Source organism: Mustela putorius, unplaced genomic scaffold, assembly GCF_011764305.1.
Source record: "Mustela putorius furo isolate JIRA1106 unplaced genomic scaffold, ASM1176430v1.1 tig00003962_pilon_pilon_pilon, whole genome shotgun sequence".
NCBI lineage: Eukaryota > Metazoa > Chordata > Mammalia > Carnivora > Mustelidae > Mustela > Mustela putorius.
In genome coordinates this window covers 18,808,974-18,832,000 of record NW_025422106.1, presented here as the reverse complement: position 1 = coordinate 18,832,000, position 23,027 = coordinate 18,808,974, and the positions used below count along the sequence as shown (strand labels likewise).

General features: G+C 37.7%; 1 protein-coding gene across 8 annotated transcripts in view; it reads left to right on the top strand.

The window, feature by feature from the left end:
• RHOT1 (ras homolog family member T1) overlaps positions 1 to 19,045 on the top strand; it is a 62,695-nt gene extending 43,650 nt beyond the window's left edge. For 2 of the 8 annotated variants that reach the window (XM_004747066.3, XM_045069923.1), the window contains 7 exons: positions 215 to 298; positions 1,877 to 1,996; positions 3,682 to 3,884; positions 4,956 to 5,051; positions 6,712 to 6,834; positions 16,277 to 16,420; positions 17,943 to 19,045. In XM_004747066.3, the coding sequence (XP_004747123.2) occupies positions 215 to 298; positions 1,877 to 1,996; positions 3,682 to 3,884; positions 4,956 to 5,051; positions 6,712 to 6,834; positions 16,277 to 16,420; positions 17,943 to 18,060 (888 nt within the window). In that variant the 3' untranslated portion in view covers positions 18,061 to 19,045. Of the gene's footprint in view, positions 1 to 214; positions 299 to 1,876; positions 1,997 to 3,681; positions 3,885 to 4,955; positions 5,052 to 6,711; positions 6,835 to 8,231; positions 8,346 to 16,276; positions 16,421 to 17,942 lie in introns of all 8 variants that reach the window. The other 6 variants (XR_006603684.1, XM_013053577.2, XM_013053576.2 and 3 more) reach the window with 6 other exon arrangements.
• Positions 19,046 to 23,027: the final 3,982 nt, after the last annotated feature.

Genomic DNA, 23,027 nt, shown 5'->3' with positions numbered 1-23,027 from the left:
TTACTTTATGCAGAACAAATGCATCTTTTGTCTTAGACCTCAAGAACTAAGAAACAAAATCAATGTCCCCTTTGTACTGACAAATAATACATAGTGTAGGGAAGAATGCCCTTTTCTTTATAACACACCCATACATACATGCAGAGTGGGTTTTGATGAAGACTCAGTACTGTAATTACTTACTGTAAATATTGAGACTTTTGGTTGTTTTCAGAGGCAGAAGAAGATTCGCGATGATCATAAATCCTACTATGCAATCAACACTGTTTATGTATATGGACAAGAGAAATATTTGTTGGTAAGAAATTCTCTGGCATATAAAGATTACTAATTGTTAGGTATATTTTTATATGACTCTTTGAAAACATAATTGCATTTAAGATAATGGCTGTTTGTAGAACTGTTTGTGATTTTTTTTCTTTCACCTGGTTTATTCATTGGAGTTAATTTTAATTGCCCTGATGGGTGTGATGATCACATGGGTGTAGATATAAGTGAAAGTTAATCTATTTGTTTGCTTAATTGTGTATTATACACAATAGAAAGTAAAAACAAACAAAAAAACCTTCTCTTTCCTTTTCTTCCACTTTAAAAAAAAATTTTTTTTTTTCCCTCTACTGTTGACTGGAAATTAATATGAAAACCTCACTGCAGGTGCTTGGTAGTTTATCTATACTCTGAATCGAGTTTCATCTATTTAGCAGAGAGGAGTATAGTTACCATATGTGTTAGTCTAAAAAAATGGATGAAAGAAGTGTATGACTGAAAAGTCACTCTGAAATACAGTAGAAAGAGATTAGTGTTCTTCTTGGATGCAGTCACAGTTTGATTCGAACCCTGATCCATCACTGATTAGCTGTGTGACCTCAGGCAAGTGGCTTTGTCTCTCTGAGCCTGACTTTCTTATCAAGCTAGCTAAACTGAGGAGCTCCTAACAAATAATAGCTACCAGAAAAAGCTCATTTCCTTCCTTTTTCTTTTTGGAAATAGTTTGTTCTGTCAGACAGATGATCACATTGAATTTCATACAATTTTCCTTCTTTATGATAAACGTTTTTTTGTCAGTTTCTAATTTAACCTTGTTTATTTCCCATTCTTCCCCTGTTAAGTATAGTTCTACTTAACTGCGTACTCAGTAGATATAGCTGACTGTGAATATTCCTGTTCTTATTCTTATACTGTCTCTGTAAATTGGTATCTGTCGTGCCTCTGACTATTCATTTTATTTGGAAAATACCAAGTCACTTCTGACCTTGTACTTCCTTCTTCTCGACATAGGTGCACTGCCTTAAATAACTCAGTAGTACTGAATTTTACTCTCGCTGGATCATTGTCATAGGGGTGACATATCTATAGACGTTTTATAATAAACATTAAAAAAGAGTAGGCAGGAAAAAAAAAAGAGTAGGCACTGGAGTGGAACAAAATGACCTTCGTGTAAAGAGTCTTTTTCTTTGTTGTTGTTTTTTTTAATTGGTGAGGAGAAAAGGTGGTCTGGTAGAAAGAAAATAGACTTGAAATCATATTTGAGTTCAAATTTTGGTCTGATGACTTGCTAGATGTGTTATCTTAGGCAGTTGACTTAATCTGTTTAGCCTATTATCTTACCTATGTAGAGAATGTGCCTAAATAGCCTGCCTAGAGCAGGTCAGTCACTAAAATGTTTGCTCCTGGAAAACCTTGATCACCGTCAGTCCACAAAATCAGAAGCTACTTGTTGATCTACACTTCCCATTTCTAAAAATAGCCTGAAAAGTTATGCTTAACATCTTTTAGAAGTACTTTATTTGGAAGTCAAGCAATAATAACACATCGTGACTTTAATGAAACATCATTACAATATTAATGTTTCTTATTATCTTTTTCTTTTTACAAGTTACATGATATCTCTGAATCAGAATTCCTAACTGAGGCTGAGATCATTTGTGATGTTGTGTGCCTGGTATATGACGTCAGTAACCCCAAATCCTTTGAATACTGTGCTAGGATTTTTAAGGTTTGTTGTTCTTTTGGTCTATAACTGTTGGTTTGGGCTATAACTTTATATGGAGTTAATGGAATTATATAATGTTATGTTTTCTAACTAGGGAGATGTAAGAAAATCACTTGCAGAGCTTTTGAAAAATACATTTGTCTCCCATCTTTAAAGGTTTTGATTTCATTCTGAGGTGGTAAAGTCTAAGACATCTGTATTTTAAAAACATTTTTTTCCAAAAATAAATAGATACATGCATACATACATACAAATAACAATTTTTTTCCACATGTGATTCTGATGTGCATCCATAGTTAAGAACCTCTGTATTACTGGAAAGTCTTCTTGGCCATTAGGAATCCACATGGAGAGGTGCCACACTGGCTCAGTCAGTGGAGCACATGACTTTTCATCTTGGGGTTGTGAGTTTGAGCCCCACGCTGGGTATAGAAATTACTTAAAAATAATATCTTTTTTAAAAAAAGTAGTGTACATGGATTATATGTTGCCAGTTAAACCAACAATAATAATAATAATAATAGAGCAAGGGGAAAAGCCAGAGGCTTGAAAAGTCCTCAGATTGAGATTTTCACCAAGATGCTATAGGGTTAAAAACCAAGATGTTATAGGAGTATGTACCAAGGAATTTATTCTAGCATTTTTTTTTCTAGCATTGTTTTTAATTAAAAGAAAAAACTAGAAATAATCCAGATGCCTAACAATAGGAGGATGCTTTACTAAATTAAGAGAGAATGATACAGTGGAATGTTAAGTGGCTATTAAAAATAATGATTTTTGAATTCTGAAAGCATGGAAGATTCAGTGTTATATTTTTATTTTATTTATTTATTTATTTGTAAGATTTTATTTATTTATTTGACAGAGAGGGAGACAAAGCAAGAGAAGCAACACAAATGGGGAGTGAGAGAGGGAGAAGCAGGCTACCCACTGAGCAGGGAGCCTGATGTGGGGCTCAATCCCGGGACCCTAGGTTCATGACCTGAGCTGAAGACAGACTCTTAATGACTGAGCCACCCAGGCGCCCCTCAGTATTATATTTTTAACGACTATGTCTATCATGACTGCAGCTGTAGAAATGTTTATAGAGGGACGCCTGGGTGACTCAGTGTGTTAAGCCTCTGCCTTCAGCTCAGGTCGTGATCTCAGGGTCCTGGGATCGAGCTCCACATTAAGGCTGTCTGCTCAGCAGGGAGCCTGCTTCCCCCTCTCTCTCTGCCTGCCTCTCTGCCTACTTGTGATCTCTGTCTGTCAAATAAATAAATAAAATCTTAAAAAAAAAAAAGATGTATGTGCTTAAGGACTAATGATGTGAAAAATGAAGGTAGTGAAAAATAATAAAATCGTGAAGCAGAAATTTTTAAAATGAAAATAATGTGCTCTAGGATAGAGGAATTTAGTTGGATTTCTGTTTCAAAATATGGTATCTTTTTAATAAAAAAATATCAATTTTTTTCAGATTGTACTGAATCTGAAGAGTCGTTACAGATTTGTACAGTTACCAGCATTAGAAAATTGGCCCTGGTCTTATCAGACTGCCTGGTCCACTGCCAGTCGCTGCCTTTTAGTTTACTTTCTCCCTGAAGCTATGCTTTGCCTAGCCAGAGATAATTTTTAGTACACATTTAATTAAATGTAGTAATTTTTTAACTTGTCATCAGATTGTGATTTTAGTTTTTATCCCATAGCAACACTTCATGGACAGCAGAATACCTTGCTTAATCATAGCTGCAAAGTCGGACCTGCATGAAGTTAAACAAGACTATAGTATTTCACCTGCTGATTTCTGCAGGAAACATAAAATGCCTCCACCACAAGCCTTCACTTGCAATACTGCTGATGCACCCAGTAAAGATATCTTTGTTAAACTGACAACCATGGCCATGTACCCGTAAGTACTTGCTCTGCCATCATTTTCATGCTGCATGGTTCATAATAACATCGCATGCCATGATTAGTCATGAGGGCGGGACCTTTGTCACACAGAAGTTGTTCAGCAACAGAAAGAGACTTTGTAATGAGAAGGAACAAATTTTGGGTAGACGTGAGTCTGGTTTGGGTGCCATACTAAAATCACACAAACAGTGCTCCTGACAGGATTTGTATATTTTTAAGCAGTAATTATTTAAACAGTAACTATTTTAATAGGATAGTACAATGAAACACAACCCGCGACCCAGCATTTAAAAAATAGTCTTACTGCAGTCAAAGGCGGTTGACATCATGTTGCTTTATGTTTTTAAGACATTTCCCGTATGAACAGAAAGTTCATTTTAATATTTTTCTGTTGATTCATTGACCTTGAGTATGTGGAGGATTCCAAAATATTTTAGGAAATTATGTTTAAATTATAGTTATGTTTGAGAATATAGTGTCTTTTTTTAAGTGCTGTAAAAAGCAGTTGTAATTGGAATTCCTGCTATATAAATGTCTCACATTAAGTGTTATGAACCATGAATTTTATGTACATTTATTGTATATCTATACATATGCATAAGCACATAACTGTGGACATTTTCATAGCTTACTAACTGCCTTAGAATTGCATGGTTCTTAATGGCATTCTCCTCAAGTACTGTGTGTGTATAATTCTGTTTTGTAACAAGATAGTTTTTCAGGCAGTGCGTTTCTCAAGACTTTAGCTTAATCTATTTGTTATTAATTTAGTCTCTAAATTATTTTTCCTCATATGAAAATTGTGGTATAAAATAGAGTAATGATCAAACGTGGCTACGAACTGAAGTCTTTCAGAAAGGTGTTAATTTGTGAAGATTCTTCAAATCAGCAAATCAGAGTTAACTTCACTGCTATTCTGTTAACTAATACTTTTTGAAAAAAAAAGGCAGCAAGCCCTTGAAATTCTATTTGTATTGGAAGACAAGTCATTCCTGTTAATATAGATAAACAGAAGTTAATTTATGTTTTACCTTTGCTTTAAAACTCTCGTGTATGTTATCTACAGAGAGGATCATTACAGAAACAGACTCTCCCGAGACATGGGCAACACTGATAGAATAGAGAATTTGAGAAAAATCTGGGTCTTTCTAAAAACTGCTTTGTAAGTTACTTTTTCTTTATGGCTTCTATGGGATTTTTGTTGACATTTCTTGTAGATGACCAGATCCCCTTTCCTGCCGTAATTAACATTTAGTAATTATCCAGAAACGCACTGCTTGGTCAGGCTTACTGCCTAACTGTATATGACAGTAGTGTTTTTTTCTTTTTCTTTTTTTTTTTTTGTTTACTATGTAAATGCACTATTTTAATCTTGTAGATAACTGTAACTGTGTTTTCAGATCTGCATCTTTAAAACGTTTTGCTGCGATTCGTGTGTGTTTGTATGTATGTGTGTGTATATATGATAAATGTACATACAGGGACACTTGCTTATATGGTTAATCCCAAACTACTTCTCATGAAGCATCTCCCTGTTGCTAAGCATACTTTGCATCTCCTTTTTGGTGGGTGGAGCCTGTGTATGTTTAAGAGTCAGACCGAATTGATAAAATAACAGATGGATTCCAGTATGACAGCTGGCAGCAACTTAGTAGCGTTGATACGTTCCTCATCACAAGTCAGGTTTTAAAAAAGGAATGTCTTGAGTCTATGAGAGCTTAAAAATTAATTCTCGTTTTTCTTCATGTTGGGAATTAGGCATTATTGGGATGCTGCTAATCTCCACCACCATGCCACCATGCGATGTGGTCTCATCAGATCTCACAAGCTAAGCCAAGTCAGAGTGGGCCAGTCCTTTGACTGAGAAGCCTTTTAAAAAAAAAAAATGGGCAGGTGTTACAGGAAGTGCTGGCATTGATTCATCAGGCGGCGCTCTTCTGAGTGGGTTCGGCGCCAGTGCCTCTTCAGGGTGCCGTGACGGCTTTGTATGTCTGAGTGGCTTTGACCACTGGGCAGTCCCTGGGGACCCCCTACTCTTGGTTGTTAGGATGGAGGTGAAATAAAGTGCCCCATGTGCCTGTACCGACTAGTACAACTCCACTCAACCAGAAAGGAGTCAGAAAGCCTCCCGAAATTTCATAACTGATGCCAATTGGACCCATTGTTGATTTTTACATCCTCACCTAAGAGTTTCACACTGTCATACTTAGCTGCTGTGTTTTCGTAGCAGATGAAATCAACCCTCTATTTTGTCCACGTGGAAATTTATGAAGCACTTTGATTTCCTTTGGGAGCCAGGGTGCTTGATGAATTGAAGACCATCTCCTCAGGGTTGAATATACTCGTCTTTTGACCCTTTTGTGTATTTGTCACTCTTCTCCTTCCTGGTTTTTCAGGCATGTGTGTATGCTGAGGGAGGAGGAGGGAATGGTTCCTTAAATGCTAGCACACTTTGTCCTTTTGGTGGGTGCTATGGCTTACTCAGTTTTTCTTATTTATTTACACGAGGGTGCCATCTATCGCTGTGCATACTATTCCACTAAAACTCTTGTGATGATAATTCCATCCCCCCTCCAAAAAACCAAGAGTATTAGCTAATTTTCCTTAGGTTTTCTCTAGGAGGAAGGAGGGAGCTATTGCTATGTACTGTATTTTTGGTAAATGTGGAATTCTGCACAACTTTAGCATGCCCCACACTGTCTTTTTCCTTAGTGTTGCTTATGCCTAAATCTTTTTTTTTTTTTTTTTAAGTTGGCACACCCTAACTTGTGCCGTATTTGTAAGTAAGAACTCAACTCCTGTCCTTCTGTGTGTTTTCGCAGCCATGCCCGGTTACGCTGTATGTGCACCTGCAACAGGTGTACATTTTGCATCTGTCAGAACTTCCTCAACTCAGACTTGCTGCAATCTGTAAAGAACAAAATCTTCACTGCAGTTCTTAACAGGTTCTTAACTTTATTTACTGGGTACCAGGCATTCTGTTAAAATACAAAAGAAAAAAAAAAGTGGATAACTCTTCATTATACAGATACTCATACAAAGACCACAAGCCAACCGATGCCCAACTAACTTCCACTAAAATTCTCACCATGGTGATGATGTTTTCAGGGGACTATAAAATAAGATTTTGGATTTCTTTTTTCATGAAGTTTAAAGTATCGTTCATATGACAGGATAATATGTATAGGGAGATTAAAATCTTTTAGCTGAGAGTTGTAGAAATAGGTGAGGACTTTCATAGTAACAAAAAGACACATTGATCCCAAATGTGAAACTGTACTCGCTTACGTTCAACTAATATAACTTCATTAAAACCACACTAATGCGAACGGTATCTTGGGTTTGAAAAATTTCTGTATTATAAGTACCTGGAATGTTTATGTGAAAGAGCATGGCTTCTGGAAATGAGGATAATAGCTAACTTTGAGGATTCAAAGGATTATGAGAAAGAACAAAAGATCTATAGTACTCGTTTTTGAGGTCTTTATAATTGAGCCTAGAAAGTGATACCCTTTTTAGAAAGGGAAGGGAAACAAACAAGATATTTACATTCCCTCAAAGCAAAGAACTTGGAAGGTTATATTCTTATTCTGGTCATGCTTCCATTGTTCACATTTACCTTTTGTGAGCAATTAAGAGACTATGAACTATAAATTTTTGTGTCTAAAGATGAGTGTTTTGAAATCGACATTCAGCTGTCATTGGGAGCTGGACTTGATTAAGACAGATGATCAAGCTAAATAGACTTTGGTTAGAAATGGGTCCATTCTTGGTCTTACTGTTGGGCTCTCACTTAAGGCTAGTGGGCTCTGACTGTAGGATAGTTTGTGTCCACCAGCAAAAATAGTAGATATGGCTATGAAACAGTGAGACTATATTTAATGTGGGTCAGAAACTGATCTTGAAGGCATTCTAAAAAGAGTTTCAGTGACGTTTTGAGCACTAGTAGCTCTGGAATAAGAATGCAGCCATCACAGGTGACTGCTTTGAAGGGACTGCCACGCTAATTTGGTGGTAACGTTCTGCCTCTGTCCTTTGAATGGCATCTTACAATGTAGTAACACAGATTCTCTCATGAGGACTATCTGAGAAAATGCAAGGCTAGTTCAAACCAAACAACATTCAGAAGCTCCGGTGTTGGAAATGCTACTTAGAGTCAGAAGAGATTCCAGAACTCTCTGGCCTAACCTCCCATTAGAATGCCTTCCTGAAAGCCTTCCTGTGGAGAGTACTGTTTATCTGCTGATGGCTTTCCTCACTGGAGAGGGGTTTTGCTTTTGCCTTTGCTCATTATTTTTATTTTTTAACTAAAATGATTTCCCTGTAACTTTCTCTCCTTTAGTTTTAGTTCTGCCCTTTAGAACAACATACGACTATTCTACTCCCTCTTCAACCTAGCAATCCTTCAGACATTTGAAGACGGCCATCATGTCTCCCCTAATTTTCTCTTCTCCAGGTAGAACATCCCCATTTCTTTCAGCCTTTTCTTAAATTAGATGGTTTAGTGACCTCATCAGTCCTGGTTGTCCTCGTCTGAAAGCCCTTTAGGTTTTCAGAGTTCCTATTAAAAGAGGTGCTGCTGAGAATGGGGAGCAGTGCTCCAGGTGTGATGGGACCAGTCTCGAACAGTGGGGTCATGTCCCACAGTCAGGACAGCACCTATCTGCTGCATGAAGTGACATTGTTAGCAGCCCCATCCCACTGTGGATGCATATGAATCTCGGGGTTCACTGAAATCAGATATTTTTTTCATACGAGGTACTATTAAGGCAGCATCCCCTCCTCTCTAATTGTGTACTTGACATTTTTAGTTGAGTCTTTGAATCTAAACACAGATACATATGTATCTCTATTAAGTGTCATATTCTTTTTGATCCATTTGTTCTAGCTCAGTCATTTCAAACATTATTTCTGTCATTTGTCCCATTATCTATCTCTCTTGGCATTGTGTTATTTGCAAACTTGGTAGATATGTCTTCTTTATCGTTCAAGTTATTGATAAAAAATAATGTTGAATACCAAGAGATTGGAGAGAGAGAGGGAGCCAAAGCTAGCAAGCCCTGAAGTATTCCCTCAGAGAGCTCTTTTCCCAGTGACACAGGTTTAAAATACTTGGGAAAAGATTATTCTGTAAATTAAAAATATTTTATTATCCAGTCCATATTTTATCTTAGTATCTTATAAGAATTTCATGGAGGGCTTTTTTGAAATCAAGATGCAATTTCCTTTTTTTTTTTTCCCAGTATGTAATTTCTAACACATTCTTCTGATCTATCAATCTATCAATGTAATAATTTTACCTAAATAGGAACATCTATTTGGTGTCTTATTCTCAGTGAACCCACCTTGGCTCCTAATAATTGCTAATCAAAACATCTGTTTCACTTATTCTATGAGATCTTGAGTGTCCATAACTTGCAGATTGATTGATTGTCTGCATCTTTAGTGACAATTTTATTCTTAGGTCGGTTTAGTCAGCTTCCAAATGGAAAAGGTTGGGTGTGTATTAATTGATGAGCTTGCTCATGGTAAAGTACTCTGTACAAAGATCTTTGAAGGGAAATCAGTACATCTTGTCATATCTATTTATAAACTAGAACTAATTTAATGGTAGTGTCGGCATATCCCCGACATCTAGTAATCAAGAATGGAATGAATGAAAAAGATAAGGAGGGAAACCAATGTACCTTTCAAAGCAGTCCTTCCTGATTCCTTGCAGTGTTTCAGAATTTTGTAGAAGTACAGTGGGAATTTAAGACTTCTGTACTGAAGTTTCCCCAGTTTACAGAAGGATGTAGATAAGGTAGATGGGTTGGAACCCCAGAACTTGAGTACCTACAGGATCGGGATCAGCATTGTCAGTGCACAAAGGTGGTCAGGTATGAGAAGTAAGAGACGTAGGGACTGTGACAGGCCCTGTCTAAAAGAGGCAGCCACAACTCAGCTCTGGCCTTTTGTTGTCCAGGCTGGCTGGTGCCAGGTCTTCTGATTCTGTGAGACATGAGACATCAGGATTTTTATGTGAAATTTCCTGCTATTCAAATAATGGCAAGTAAATTTAAGTCTTTAAAAGTACTGATCAGAACAAGACATGTTTACAGGCCAGAGCTTGCAACCTCAATCTTAAGATATGGCCTAGAGTTGTGCAATTGCAGCCCCCCCTCCAAAAAAAAGTAAAACATACACCTAAGGAATGAAAGTATCTCCTTCCCCTTCCCACCAACCAAGTTCTACTCCCTTTCTCATGAAAGAATCTGAAAAAATTGTGGAGTGCTGGGTTTGCCTCCTTTCTTTCCTCTCTCTCTTGGGTTGTGGCAGCCTTTGGGTGTTGGTCACTATTGGTTCACCATGCTAGATGTATCTTAATGTTATAAAGCAGAAAAAGAATTGATTAATTTGCTGAAAGTCATTTTAGGAATTTTTCACTGTAATTCAGTAGGGAGGAGTCTCACTCAACAATAAGTCTTAGGTCTCCGCTTTTAGAAAGCTGCCACGTCTTGTGTTTGAGTTAGATGTGTAAAAGAGTAGTTTCAAAATTTTTATGGAAGCAAAGAGTTTCAGTAAATGTCTGCAAAGAAATTGACAGGTATTGGTGCATACATGCTGGTCTCAAACTTAGTACCTTGTTTCAGTATGCTGGTAAACATGTTGGTTGAAATAAATCACTTGCAGAGATAGTACATGTTTGAGACCACATTATCCCTTTATCCCCTTCTGCCCCTGTGATTTATTCACTCAGACTTAAGTACCTGCTTTAGATAGGACCCTGCTGTGAGCTGGGGCAGAATATGAAGATGAATAAGATAGGGACCTGCCTTTAAGTGCCTCTCTGAATACTATGTTATTAAAATTTTTTTCCTTGAACTTTGGTTGTATTTTCAGGAACCTTAGTCCCTCGGGCTACAGAAGTAAAGCTATCACCTGATCATGACAGAATTTAAGCTAATAATTTACATTTAGGCAGTTCCCACAGATTCATTTCTGAAATTATCCATTTTTTCCCCTAGCTATCTATTTTTGACCAGTAAACATTGTCCCCCTTTTTTTGAGCTTATTTACTGACGCTACATATTTTAAGTAGAGTAGTAATAAAATTTGTTTTCTTTTTAATGTAATAGAATATATATTTATTTCAAGATGTCAAAAGTGTTAAACTATGTATCTGACATGTAACTTTGTTCTTTAATAATTATGATCTCACCCTAGTGATCTGGACAGGTTTATGTTTTTCTTTAGAACAGTTGATGAATAATGGGACTTATTTGAATTTAAATACATTTGGAAGATGATTAACGGGGTCAGATGATTTTAATCTTTGGCATTGCTTTCATTTCAAATAGTGTAAATCATGGCACTGGGAAAATACACCTTCTGGTTATATTTTTATTTTAATTACCTTTTTAATCTGAAAGTGTTATAATCCTACATGATTATGTAGGAGTGAGCTGGATTGTTGGTTTGAACTACCCAGGATTCTGGTTACCAAGTACTTATTATTCTGACTTCAGAGACTCCTACTTTGCATGACTTTGTTACTCTTCTGCAGTGTGCTGTTGATGTGAACTTGTCCTTTCCTTTAGGTGTTCATTTTAATTTGTATGTCTGTGTCACTTAGTCACTTTTTTAACTTCTCTCAGCCCCTATCCCAGCTAATTTCTGTGTATAACCCTCCCACTTCTCCTAACCTATAATTTAATCAAAATGTTTATTTTATAATTTATTTTGGTGTGATTTTCTTTGATATGTATTTTGGTTTTAGGATTTCTTTCATCCCATTTTATTATTTGCATCAGCCATATAAATTATTTGTTCATGTTACTTCTTAAGTTTAGTAGCAGCATTTTACTTTAGCAACCAAGTGCATAGATCACAGTGAGTGCTTACAGCAACCCAAAGGTAGGATGGACGGTCATTGTGGCCATTGAATTCTTTGCCTTATTTTTTTAATGCATTTTAAAATCAGGTGTATGTGGTATTTATTTTAAGCCATTTATTAATGATATTTGCCCATATTGCTTTAATAATCACCTAAGTTGCTCCTTCATGTACTTTAAAACCATTTTACTTAATAGGAGCCTCTTTTTGGAAGAAAGGATTTTATTATTGTCACACTGAAAGGAACTGCCTTTTCATAGGATTGCATTATGAAGATGATAGATACCTAGAAATCTTAACGTCCTGGAGAGTCTTCTGGGAATGTAAGAATTCTTAGGATCTTATGTAATAGTGAACTATTATATCCAACAAAGTCCGTCCTGTGTTTTGGTTTCATATGAAACTTCTATGTTCCCTTGTATCAAGGTCCTTACAAGACATTTCTTTTAATTAGAATACAGAGTGTTATGTTTAAAATTATACAAGAGCTTATGTTACAGATTCTCATTAAGTAAGCTGCTGCTTGCTTATGCATTTTAAAATTTTTTGCCATTTGGTTAGAATATTAAAGGATGCCACAAGGTAGAGTTTGTTCTGATCTTTCAGTATCAGTAGATAACATAGAGGTATTATGTGTTTCCCATGTATCTATGGTCATCTGTAAATTTTGGTTCTTCTAATGCTTGTGAAGCATTTCTTGACATTGATGCACATTTACGTCCTTTTCCAAAGTATGTTGCTATTTAGGCATGCTCAGTTAACAGCTTCCTTATGATTTGTGTTGCAGTTCATCTGCTAGTTCCAGAACTAGCTCTAGTTCACTAAAAGAATTGTTGTTAAAATTATTATTAAGAGTACTGGCATTCTTATCAGAAACAAAGGTAAAAGACACTTCACGAGGCAAAAACAAAACACCAAGAAAACACTGAGAGGAATAAAAGCAGGGAGGCCCAGAAGACTTTAAAAAACAAGCGAAATATTCAAAAACAGAACATTGGTGACCTCGGTACCGTTTTTAACTTGAGCTACGGAAGTGCAACTAGGAAAAAGCTGTATGTGCTATCTGTGAGCCCTAGTGACTAGGTTCTGTGCATTACAGATACAGAGGTGGTTGCAAAGGATTAACTTAAAAATTCCTACTTGAAATCCATATGTGGGTAGAATTAGGAAATTAGAAGAACATTCATATTAGAATTAGGAAATTAGAAGAGCATTCATATTTCTGCATCAGTACATCTCTGCTTTGGGTTTGGAAAGGATCGGGTGGTGAAATGAGAAGAATGCAATCTAGGAAATTCGCATTTATTTCTGCAAAGTTGCACAGACGGCTAGTAAAAGCGCCTGGGTGGGACTGCTCTTCGCTGCCTTGAGTTCGTGCCGCTGAACTTTTCTTTCCTTCAACTGACATCTGGACCTTTCTGGATGTCCCCCCCCTTAAATTCTAATCTTTGCAGACTTTTAGGTCTCTGCAATATAGTGCTTATACTCCAGATATATAAAGACATGGGACATGTTATAAAAAACAGTATTAAAAATACCCTATTTGGGAATAGCTAAAATGGGTTAATTCCATTGAGCCCTTTAGAATTTGATTATCTTGTTTCTAAATAGCGCAACTGATAACCATTCCTTTTATTATTGGTCAAATATACTGAACCAATAAAAATTTTAACTTACGTTCTTATATATGTCGTAAATTGCAGAGTGAATCAAAAGTATCTTGTCTGCCTGTTTTATGGCATTCTGTGCAGAGGTCCGTAGGCATTGTGGTCACTCTCAATATGCCTTGTGTGACTGTTCACACAGACACTTCTTAACTTAAGCCTTTATTGCCTGAAGTTTGAAACCTTTCCTTCTCTCCGCCTTATTAAAAGTAGCAGTGTAGAGGTGCATGCCTGGCTTAGTCAGTAGAGCATGCAACTTCTGATCACCAGGTTGTGAGTTCAAGCCCTACATTTGGCCTACTTTAAAGAAAAAAAAAAGCGCTTGGCATCTGATTGGCTTATGGGCCCTCAGGACTTCTAAGCAGAAAGCCAGCATCCAATATGAAGAATTTGCCACCTAAGAATTTAGAGGCTCTGACAAGCTTCAGATGATTAAGGATTTTATTCCAGCATTTTGTCTTTATTTCTTATGTTCTAATAAGAGATACCACTGAACTAGGGTGCCTGGGTGGCTCAGGTCATGATCCCAGAGTCCTGGGATCGAGCCCCGAATTGGGCTCTCTGCTCAGCAGGGAGCCTGCTTCCCTTCCTCTCTCTCTGCCTGCCTCTCTGCCTACTTGTGATCTCTCTCTGTCAAATAAATAAATAAAATCTTAAAAAAAAAAAGATACCACTGAGCTAAATTATTGTTCATAGAGAAGGAAGATGTGATTCTAGTATATCAATAGGTTTTTTATGTTTTATTTTATTTTTATTTTTTTAAGGTTTTATTTATTTGTCAGAGAGAGAGAGAGAGAGAGAGGGCAAGGGCACAAGCAGGGGAGGAGGCCCGCAGAGGGAGAAGCAGTTTCTCTGCTCAGCAGGAGCCTGATTCAGGACTTGATCCCAAGACCCTTGGGTCATGATCTGTGCAGAAGGCGGTCGCTTAACCAACTGAGCCACCCAGGAGTCCATCAGTAAGATTTTTTAAAAGAGAATCTTTATATATACACATGCACACACATTTTTGACCTTGTAATACCTATTTTTGGGAAGTCTCTTAAGGAAACTCTACTAAATACAGAGAAAAATCTTAGTAGAAGTATAGTCATCCTTTAGTTATAGTCACCAGTAAATAGAGACCGCCACCCATTGGGGAATCAGATACAGTAAAGCTGTTAAAATGAGGTTTCTGTAATTTATGATAAAGTCCTTACATCATAGTAAATTTTTAAAAAGATATAAAATTTTATAATTTATACACATTGTGTTTGCAGCTGTGTAAGAAACACATAGAAAAAGTAAAAGGAAATGCCCTACATTTTAATTAGTTGCCTTAGGTGATGGGACTCTAGGTGATTTTTTTTTCTTCCTACTTTTATTTTCCTCGTATCTTATAATGAGCATCTATTACCTTTTTGACAATAAAAAAATAATAATAACTAAAAAGAAAAAAAGCATGCCATAAGATAATTTATTCTAAAATGGTATTTTATGTGAGTCATTTTGAAAGAATTATACTTTTGAATTGTGAAAGAATTACTTTTGCTTGTTTAGAAATGAACTAGGAGGCAGCTTCATGAAACTATTGCTCTGCTTTCAGCTTGAGACCTGAAGTGGCAAACATGGCTCAGGTCTCATACTTAGGGAGTACAGTTAAGATCGTCTCATGTTCTCTCTCCAGGTGCTGTCAGTCAACTAGGCAGTGACAAGTGTGCCATCCATTATCAATGCATTGTCATATATAGAGAGCCTGGTTAGTGCACCTCTTAAATGCACATGCTAACTGCATAAAATAGGTCTCTAAGTAGCTTTCCAGTCTATAGGTATCTTAAGTAACCAGTATAAGGTTGATGGAGTCATTGAAATATATCTTAGGAGTTAACAGTTGCCTTAAGTTTTAAACTGGGTACATCTTGACCATGTATCTTTATTGTTTCTTATATATAAACAGGAACTGCTATTCTGCCTATCTGCCTATAGAAGGCTATACTATAGCTTGGGGAAAACAGTAATTATCTTGAAATGCAAAAATAAACAAAACAATAAAGTCAGAATATATTAGTTCACGAATGGTAATACTTGCTTAAAGTACAACAAAGGGAGTTATATGAAACCAATTCCATACTTGAAAACTATGAGAAATCATTTTGACTGATTTTACCATGATGACAGCTATCTCTAATCCTAGCCCTTTTCTTTCCCAAATTTAAAAAAAAAAAAAAAAGTGTAAAAGAAATCTCAAAAATCCTTCATCAGTGAAGATGCATCAAAATCAGAGACAGACCAAAGCTGAAGCAAAAGCTCTCCTGCCCTTTTAGCATGTTTCTCACTTTAAATTCTACACGTCTCTATTGATTGGGAGTTACAGACTTTGAAACTCTCATCATTGATCTCCGGTAGTCCCTGAGTTTGGACTCCATTTTTTGCAGACTCGTGTGCAGTTGTTGGTAGTCTGCAGTTAGAAGCATCGGTCAGTTTCCTGACTCACAGTCGTTAACCTCATTTTGATGAATACTTACGGTCACCACCTCCCATCAGGCCCTGCTGAGGAACTGGTTTCCAGGGCTTCTCTTGGTGTTTCAGATCTAGCAGAATGAGCCTCGAAGGGATATAGAGAATGTACAGAACAGCCTTAGGTTTTCTTTCCTGATATGTGTTTCTGAAAGTACCCATAGATACTTTTTTTTTGAAGTTTGGCAATTTGTTACAGAATACATTTATTTTAAATATAGAAAGCATGAGATGCATCATATTAGGGTGGCAACTCAATTTCTGTGTGGGATGTTTAATTGAGAGATGTTATTTTCAGTCCCCTTCTCTTGTGAGCTCTGCTGTGAACTGCAAACTGTGTGCATGTGTATAAAAGGTTAAGAGCCCGGGTAGCTGAGTGGGGTGCCATGCTGTTAGCAGACGACGAAGGCAGTATTACTCACCAGGTGCACGCCGTCAGCTCTGTAGAAGATTCCATCTTCATGGCATCATCTCATGATCCACTTTTTCTTGAAGCCAGGTAACATTTCCCACAACCAGTGGGTTGGCCTTGTTGGAGTTTTTCCAGCTGGAAAACTGAAACCTATGAATTTTCATCCCTAACTGGAAATAAATAAATAAATAAAACATTGCCTGTTGGAGGAACTAACTCACAAGGTGGAATGAACCCGTGTTATCACTTTGCTTTGTAAAATAATATGTCAGGAGTGATTTTTTTCTTTCTTTCTTTCCTTTTTTCTTTCTCCTTCTTCTTCTTCTTCTTCTTTTTTTTTTTTTTTTAGGGAGCTGGGGAGAATAAGAAATCGGAGTGCTGTGTGTTGTTTTGCCATGGTGATAAGCATGGAGCACTCTGGCTTGTATTGTAGACTTGTTTCTAGAATGGGCAGATTGCATTTTGTGATAACTGATGCGATCGGCACTCTGACGATTACTGAGGCAAAGTCGTTTTGTACAATTGATATTCTTGGCTCTTAACTCTTTTGCATATGTCGATGTCCTGGTCTTCTAATGATGTCTGACTTTTGCTTCAAAGCTATTTGTTTCCTACTTGTGAAATAACCTGAATTAGATAGTCTCTCTAAGCTCTTAATTCTATAAGTTTTCTAAATCTCCTCAGTTGTGCTCATTTAACTAAAACTCCAGTGACCCTTGAATAAAATATGCCACCTTTTGCTTTCAAGCGTTATCCTCTTTATGGTAAGCTGTCATACTTGAGAACCTTGAAGGTGCTTAGCAGTGTCATTAACTGAGCATGCTCACAAACCCAGTTTGTGGTACAGGCTGTCCCTGTTCTTGTCATGCATAATACGGCTTCTTTTATGTCATTTACCTTTCAGTCCATCACGTTACATGATGTCCTTTAGTTGGTACCATTGTCACTGCCTGTCTGACTAATATCAGGGTTGGTTTATTTATTTATTTTTTTGTTGTTTTATTTTATTCTGAATTTTCTTTCTTTAACCAGCAGTAACCCAATTAATGCAAACTGGTAAATCTTCCCTATCCCCTTTGGGATTTTTTTGGATAAATTTTTTCTGGGGCTCAGTGTTTTTAAAGTTGACTTTAAGCATTGCTCTTAGAAAAGTATGGTCACTTGTCGCTTAACTGCTTACATGATAGCTTTTGATTCCTGGGCAGGAGATTGCATACTAAGTTCCATGAAATGGACTCCAAATTGTGAGATCTCGGCTTTACCTCTCATTTTGAAGGACCGTGGTGGGATTAAAAAGTAGTAGGTTGATTTGTCTACGTTCTCCATTTCCCATGTGAAGAAAATGTCTAAAATATTGTTATGTTGATTACTCCCACGTAGTAGCTAATTGTAAAGACATTCGTCTTTATTAATGTTTACGTTATGTCTAAAGATAATGATTATCTAAGCAATGTACGTGTGGCTCTATTGATAAATGTTTTTGATAAGCATTACTGTATGCAATTAGCCTGACAAGTGTGCTAATACTTCCCTAAAAGTAGACTGTTAATGTAATTGGTATTTTCATACTAATCATGTTTTGAACATTAATTATATTTTCTGACTACAGGCACGTGACACAAGCTGACCTCAAGAGCTCCACGTTTTGGCTTCGAGCAAGTTTTGGTGCTACTGTTTTTGCAGTTTTGGGTTTTGCTATGTACAAAGCATTGTTGAAACAGCGATGATTAAAAAAAAAATGCCCTACCAAAAACAAATACTTTTATGTATTTATGTATGCTTTAAATTCTGCTAGAAATATTGAGATATTTATACATGCAGAGTTACTTTATTAATATTTGTAATTCATGCATAAGAGTATTTTAATGATAGCTATAACTGCAGTATTGGCTAGCATATGAAAAGAAAGAGCTTAACAGCCAAACTCAAATGGCTAAATTTCAGAGGCCAAAAGGGAATATTTTGTAAATAATGTATATATTCAGGCAAGATATGGTCTCCCAACCTGAATTCTAGAAATGATGTTTCTAGATGTTTCTACGTGGTATTGTTAGTGTTCGGTTGGCTCACTCTCCTAGGTCTAAGTCAGCTCTGAGATTGTATTTACTCATGGATCAATTATTTATTTCACATTTTACTCAGAATGATCCTTTGGGTTCTTTAAAGAACACGAGGCACAATTTGCCATTTTCTCTCCATTTTTAAGAACGGAGGAGTTCTGATCAGCTCACACCTCTCTTTCAGTCACTTGTGGTAGGCCAGCCTCGAAGCCATCGTGCAGTCTAGAAAGTTGCCTAGCTGAGTGAAGTGCTTCTTGAAGGAAGGAGTAAATTAAAGGCAGTTAGCGGGGGCGTGACCCATATGATTATGTTGCTTCCTTTGTCTGTATGTAGAATTTTATAGCCCTTTCAATCAAATGAGAAAAAATATTTGTATATTATCAATGTTTTTAGTTTAAATAAACAGTCGCCATTACTACTACTGAATTTCCTCCCCCAGTGTATGTCATTCTCTAACGGCCGTGTCTATGATAGTGTCCTACAGTGGCTGCATGTGTCGTAAAGTGTTCTCCAGCTGGCTAGGATAACCCGGAGGCAGCACTTTTTTAAATGATAAAATAAATCCAACGAACGTAAACTCTCATGATAAACCTATTTTTTTCCATCTTCAATCTTTTCGAGTATTTAAATAAATAACTGCTGTGTACCGTGACCTTGAGTTTTCTTGTCTTACGAAGTCAAAATTCCTGTACAGGTGTGAATGAAATCCTCTAGTTTCTGTCTTTCTTACCTTGAAAATTATTTTTTGTTCAAGCAGATAATACTCATTAGGTAAGAAGACCAGTATGATTTGTATGTAGAAGAGGAAGTCTCTTTGAAAGCTGTGGCAGATCTATTCTCCCGCATACACCTAGCTCACGTGGTTTTGGCTGTGACGTATGTGTTTATCCGTGCCTCTAACATGGATTTTTTTCTTCCTTTTTGCTGTTCTAATGGACATCCAAAGATCACACTCTCTGAGCAGCTGAAAACAGCGTAACTTATGAGCTCTACACTTGTAAAATGACCTGTGCCGTATTTAGCTGCGTACTTCCCTGTCCCCCCACTTCCCATTTCTATTCTAAAGTTGAGGAAAGGGAAAGTTAAGCAGAATCTGATGACTCCTCGTTTTTCGTCTTCTCGAAGCCTCCTGTTTACATGCGTCAGTTGCACAGCCTCCAATGAGTCAGTTCTTTTCTTCCAAGTTCTTCCCTGTTCAGACTCAGATGGATACACTTTATAGATTGATATGTTTGTGAGAAACTGAGGAAGGTAGTTTGCCAAGATGTGAAAAGTGATGTTTATATATGTAGACTTTTCTCTCATTCTTTTCATTCGAAGCTCAAGTGTCCAACTGCAAGAAGACCAGCAGCGCCCCTCCCCCGCCCCCGTCTCACCTGCTCTTGACCCGTCCCCCCTACTAAGCCCAGCAACCGTCTAGTCCCATCAGTGAGTGCAGGGGGCGGGCTTGCAGGGGGAATGCTCCCTGGTTTCTCCTCTATAACCTACAGGGTCATGCACATATTTTGTTCATTTCACATTCATTTTAGAGACCAGTTAATATGAGGAAATACGTGAGTAAATAAAGCGATAGGCTTCTTCTGGCTTTTATGGTTTACTCGCAGAAGATGCAAGCTGTAAGAGCACCAAGGGAAAATGAGAAAAAGTAGGAACTTGAGAATTGGAAAGAAAATTTTGCACTTTGCACCAATGGCATCCTGTCTTTAATGGATGGTTCTGAGGCTGCTTGCTACAATATTTGTTTTTCCCCAAGATTGATTGATTGATTGATTGATTGATTTACTGGGGGCTGGGTGGGAGCAGACTCCCTGCTGAGCACGGAGCCCAGTGCAAGGCTCAAACTCTCTCGGCCTGAGCCGAAGGCAGGAGTCAGATGCTTAACCAACTGAGCCACCCAGGCATCCCTGCTTGCTGCAGTATTTTCTTTTTTTAAAGATTTTATTTATTTATTTGACAGAGAGAGATCACAAGTAGACAGGCAGGCAGAGTGAGAAGGGGAAGCAGGCTTCCTCCTGAGCAGAGAGCCTGATGTGGGGCTTCATCCCAGGACCCTGAGATCATGACCTGAGCTGAAGACAGAGGCTTAACCCACTGGGCCAGGGGCCCTTGAGCTGCCCAGGGGCCCTTGCTGCAGTATTTTACTGAATAGTGAGGCAGTCATGTGAAGAAACATCACTTCAAATGTTTGTGGTTCTATGGCATAATGTAGTAACTTAGCCTTACTTAGCACATCAGGGGGCTCTTGCTTCTTGCCATTCATATGTCTTTTTTACATTTGACCCCAAAATGAGTAATGTCCCACATTGCCGGAGCTTATAAACTACAGTAGAGAGGACAGTGGGTGTCAGGAGCTGAGGGGCACATAATCCTCCTGAAATGGCCTGTGAAAGAAGAGGCAGGAGGGCTGTGGGTATCTGTGCATACCTGTACATTACCCATCAGGGGTTAAGCGCCAAGGAGGGGACATACTGATGAGCCGGTCCTGAATGAAATGAGAATTTTTCTGACCGGAGGGAAGGCAACAGAATGACTAGGGAGAACAGAGGTAAGTGCTCAAACTGCATAGAGTATAAATCTTTCCTGAGTAGGCCCTGAGAATTCAACTGCTGTTAGCTTTGGTGCCCCTCTTGTCTGAGTTGTACTAGTAAAAAAATCAACATAAAAGTGTCTTTAAAATATATGTGTACAAATCTTAAAAATGAGTATGTGACCGAGTTGTCATGAACACATTTATTTGGCATCATCCTTTCAATTTTAATAGTCTTTATGCTTTTAGGAAGCTGATTTGAGACTAGGTCCTTTCTGGGAAGTAGGACGTCAAGATGCTAAATTTATTTAATGTTTAAGGGTTGACGGTGCTCCACTCAGGTAACCTGACTGTTCCAAAAACCTCAGTCTCCAGATTTCACAGCCCTACTTGTTAAAACCTCGAAACTTGTAATTCTTGTCTTTTTAACTCTTGTTTATCAAAAGTCCATCTGTGAGAATGAATGTCTGTTAACCCATTTGGGCCTCAGCTTTGTTTCCACTTCCATCTCTGACCTGTGAGGATCACAGTTACGAATCCGACATTTCTTTAGTGCATCCCAAATTTTAAAACTCCAGTGGCACACACAAACTATTCAGAACCTTTTTCCCTGTTATTTTTGGCTCAGAAAGTTTGGACAGTTTTACCAGAAAGCAAGATTTTGACATCATTAGGAAGCACTTCCTAACTTCCTAAGGTCTTTCCAGTTTCTGGATGTATTTTCCAGTGACAGTGTTGCTCTGTAGATTTTATCTTCTCCTTCAGCGTAGACCATTGCAGAAGTCAGACAGGGAAATTGAGAGCTTGCCATTCGTTCTGGGTTTAAAAGCTGTGTATGTCGGGTGTATACTCACCAGGAGGCATTGCCAGTCTTATCTTCATACATACACACTGGAAAAATCAAATTCCACATGACCACTTTTTCCTCTTTCGGGATTTTCCTATTTGTGGTCTATATTTTAAGTCTTTTTTAATCAGACAACCCTTGAAAGTTTTTATTAGAATGATGTGGGTATGTGTGGGGTAGAATAACTTATGGATCACAAACTTTTTCTGTAAAGGGCCAGATAGTAAATGTTTGAAATTTTTGCTGCTCCTCCACTCTGTCATAACAGGAAAGCAACCACAGACAAAAAAATGGGCATGACTGATATTATTTATAATATGAATATAAATAATATTCATTTTATATTTATATATTTGCTTTATATTTTATATTTCTATATTTCTGTAATAAATAAATATAAGCATTTGTTATTTATTTTCAAAGATTTTATTTATTTATTTTAGAGAGCATGAGCAGGGGTAGGGGCAGAGAGAGATGGAGCGGCAGACTACCCGCTGAGCAGGGAGCCCGATATGGGGCTCAGTCCCAGGACCCTGGGATCATGACCTGAGCCGAAGGCAGGCACCTGATCAATAGCCACTGAGGTGCCCTGCATGGCTGCATCCTTTAAAAAAAAAAAAATTATTGTAGAGAGTAAGCGCACCTGTGAGCAGGGCAGGCGGGGGTGGGTGGTGCAGAGAGAGAGGGGAGAATCTCAAGCAGACTCCCCGACGAGCAAGGAGCCAGATGCAGGGCTTGATTTCATGACCCTGAGATCGTGACCTGAGTTGAAACCAAGAGTCAGATACTTAAGGGACTAGGCCACGCCCCACCGTGACTGCATTCTAATAAAACTTTGTTTATAGGCATGGAAATTTGAATTTCATGTATTTTCATTTGTCACAAAAAAATTTTTTTTATATTTTTACCACCTAAAAACAGAGAACCTACCTTAGTCCAAGGGCTGTATAAGAACAGGCCGTGGGCGCGATCTGACCGATGCCTGGTGTAACTGATGAAAATATAGTAATAAATGCATAGCAGGTTTTACTAGTAATTAAAAAACAATTTACCTGATTGTTTTGGAATTTGAAAAGGTACAATACTTTATTGTATTCATGTTTTATTTGTAGGGAAACTAAGATTGGATCTGTAGGAGGTGTTTCCTTTGTTTCACTTTTGCCCATGGTGGTGTTCACCAGAACATAGTGCTGAGGCAGGGCCAGGGCTCATCTTGGAGGGCAGCGTGGCCTAACCAGGTAAAGAGGACATCAGTTTCAC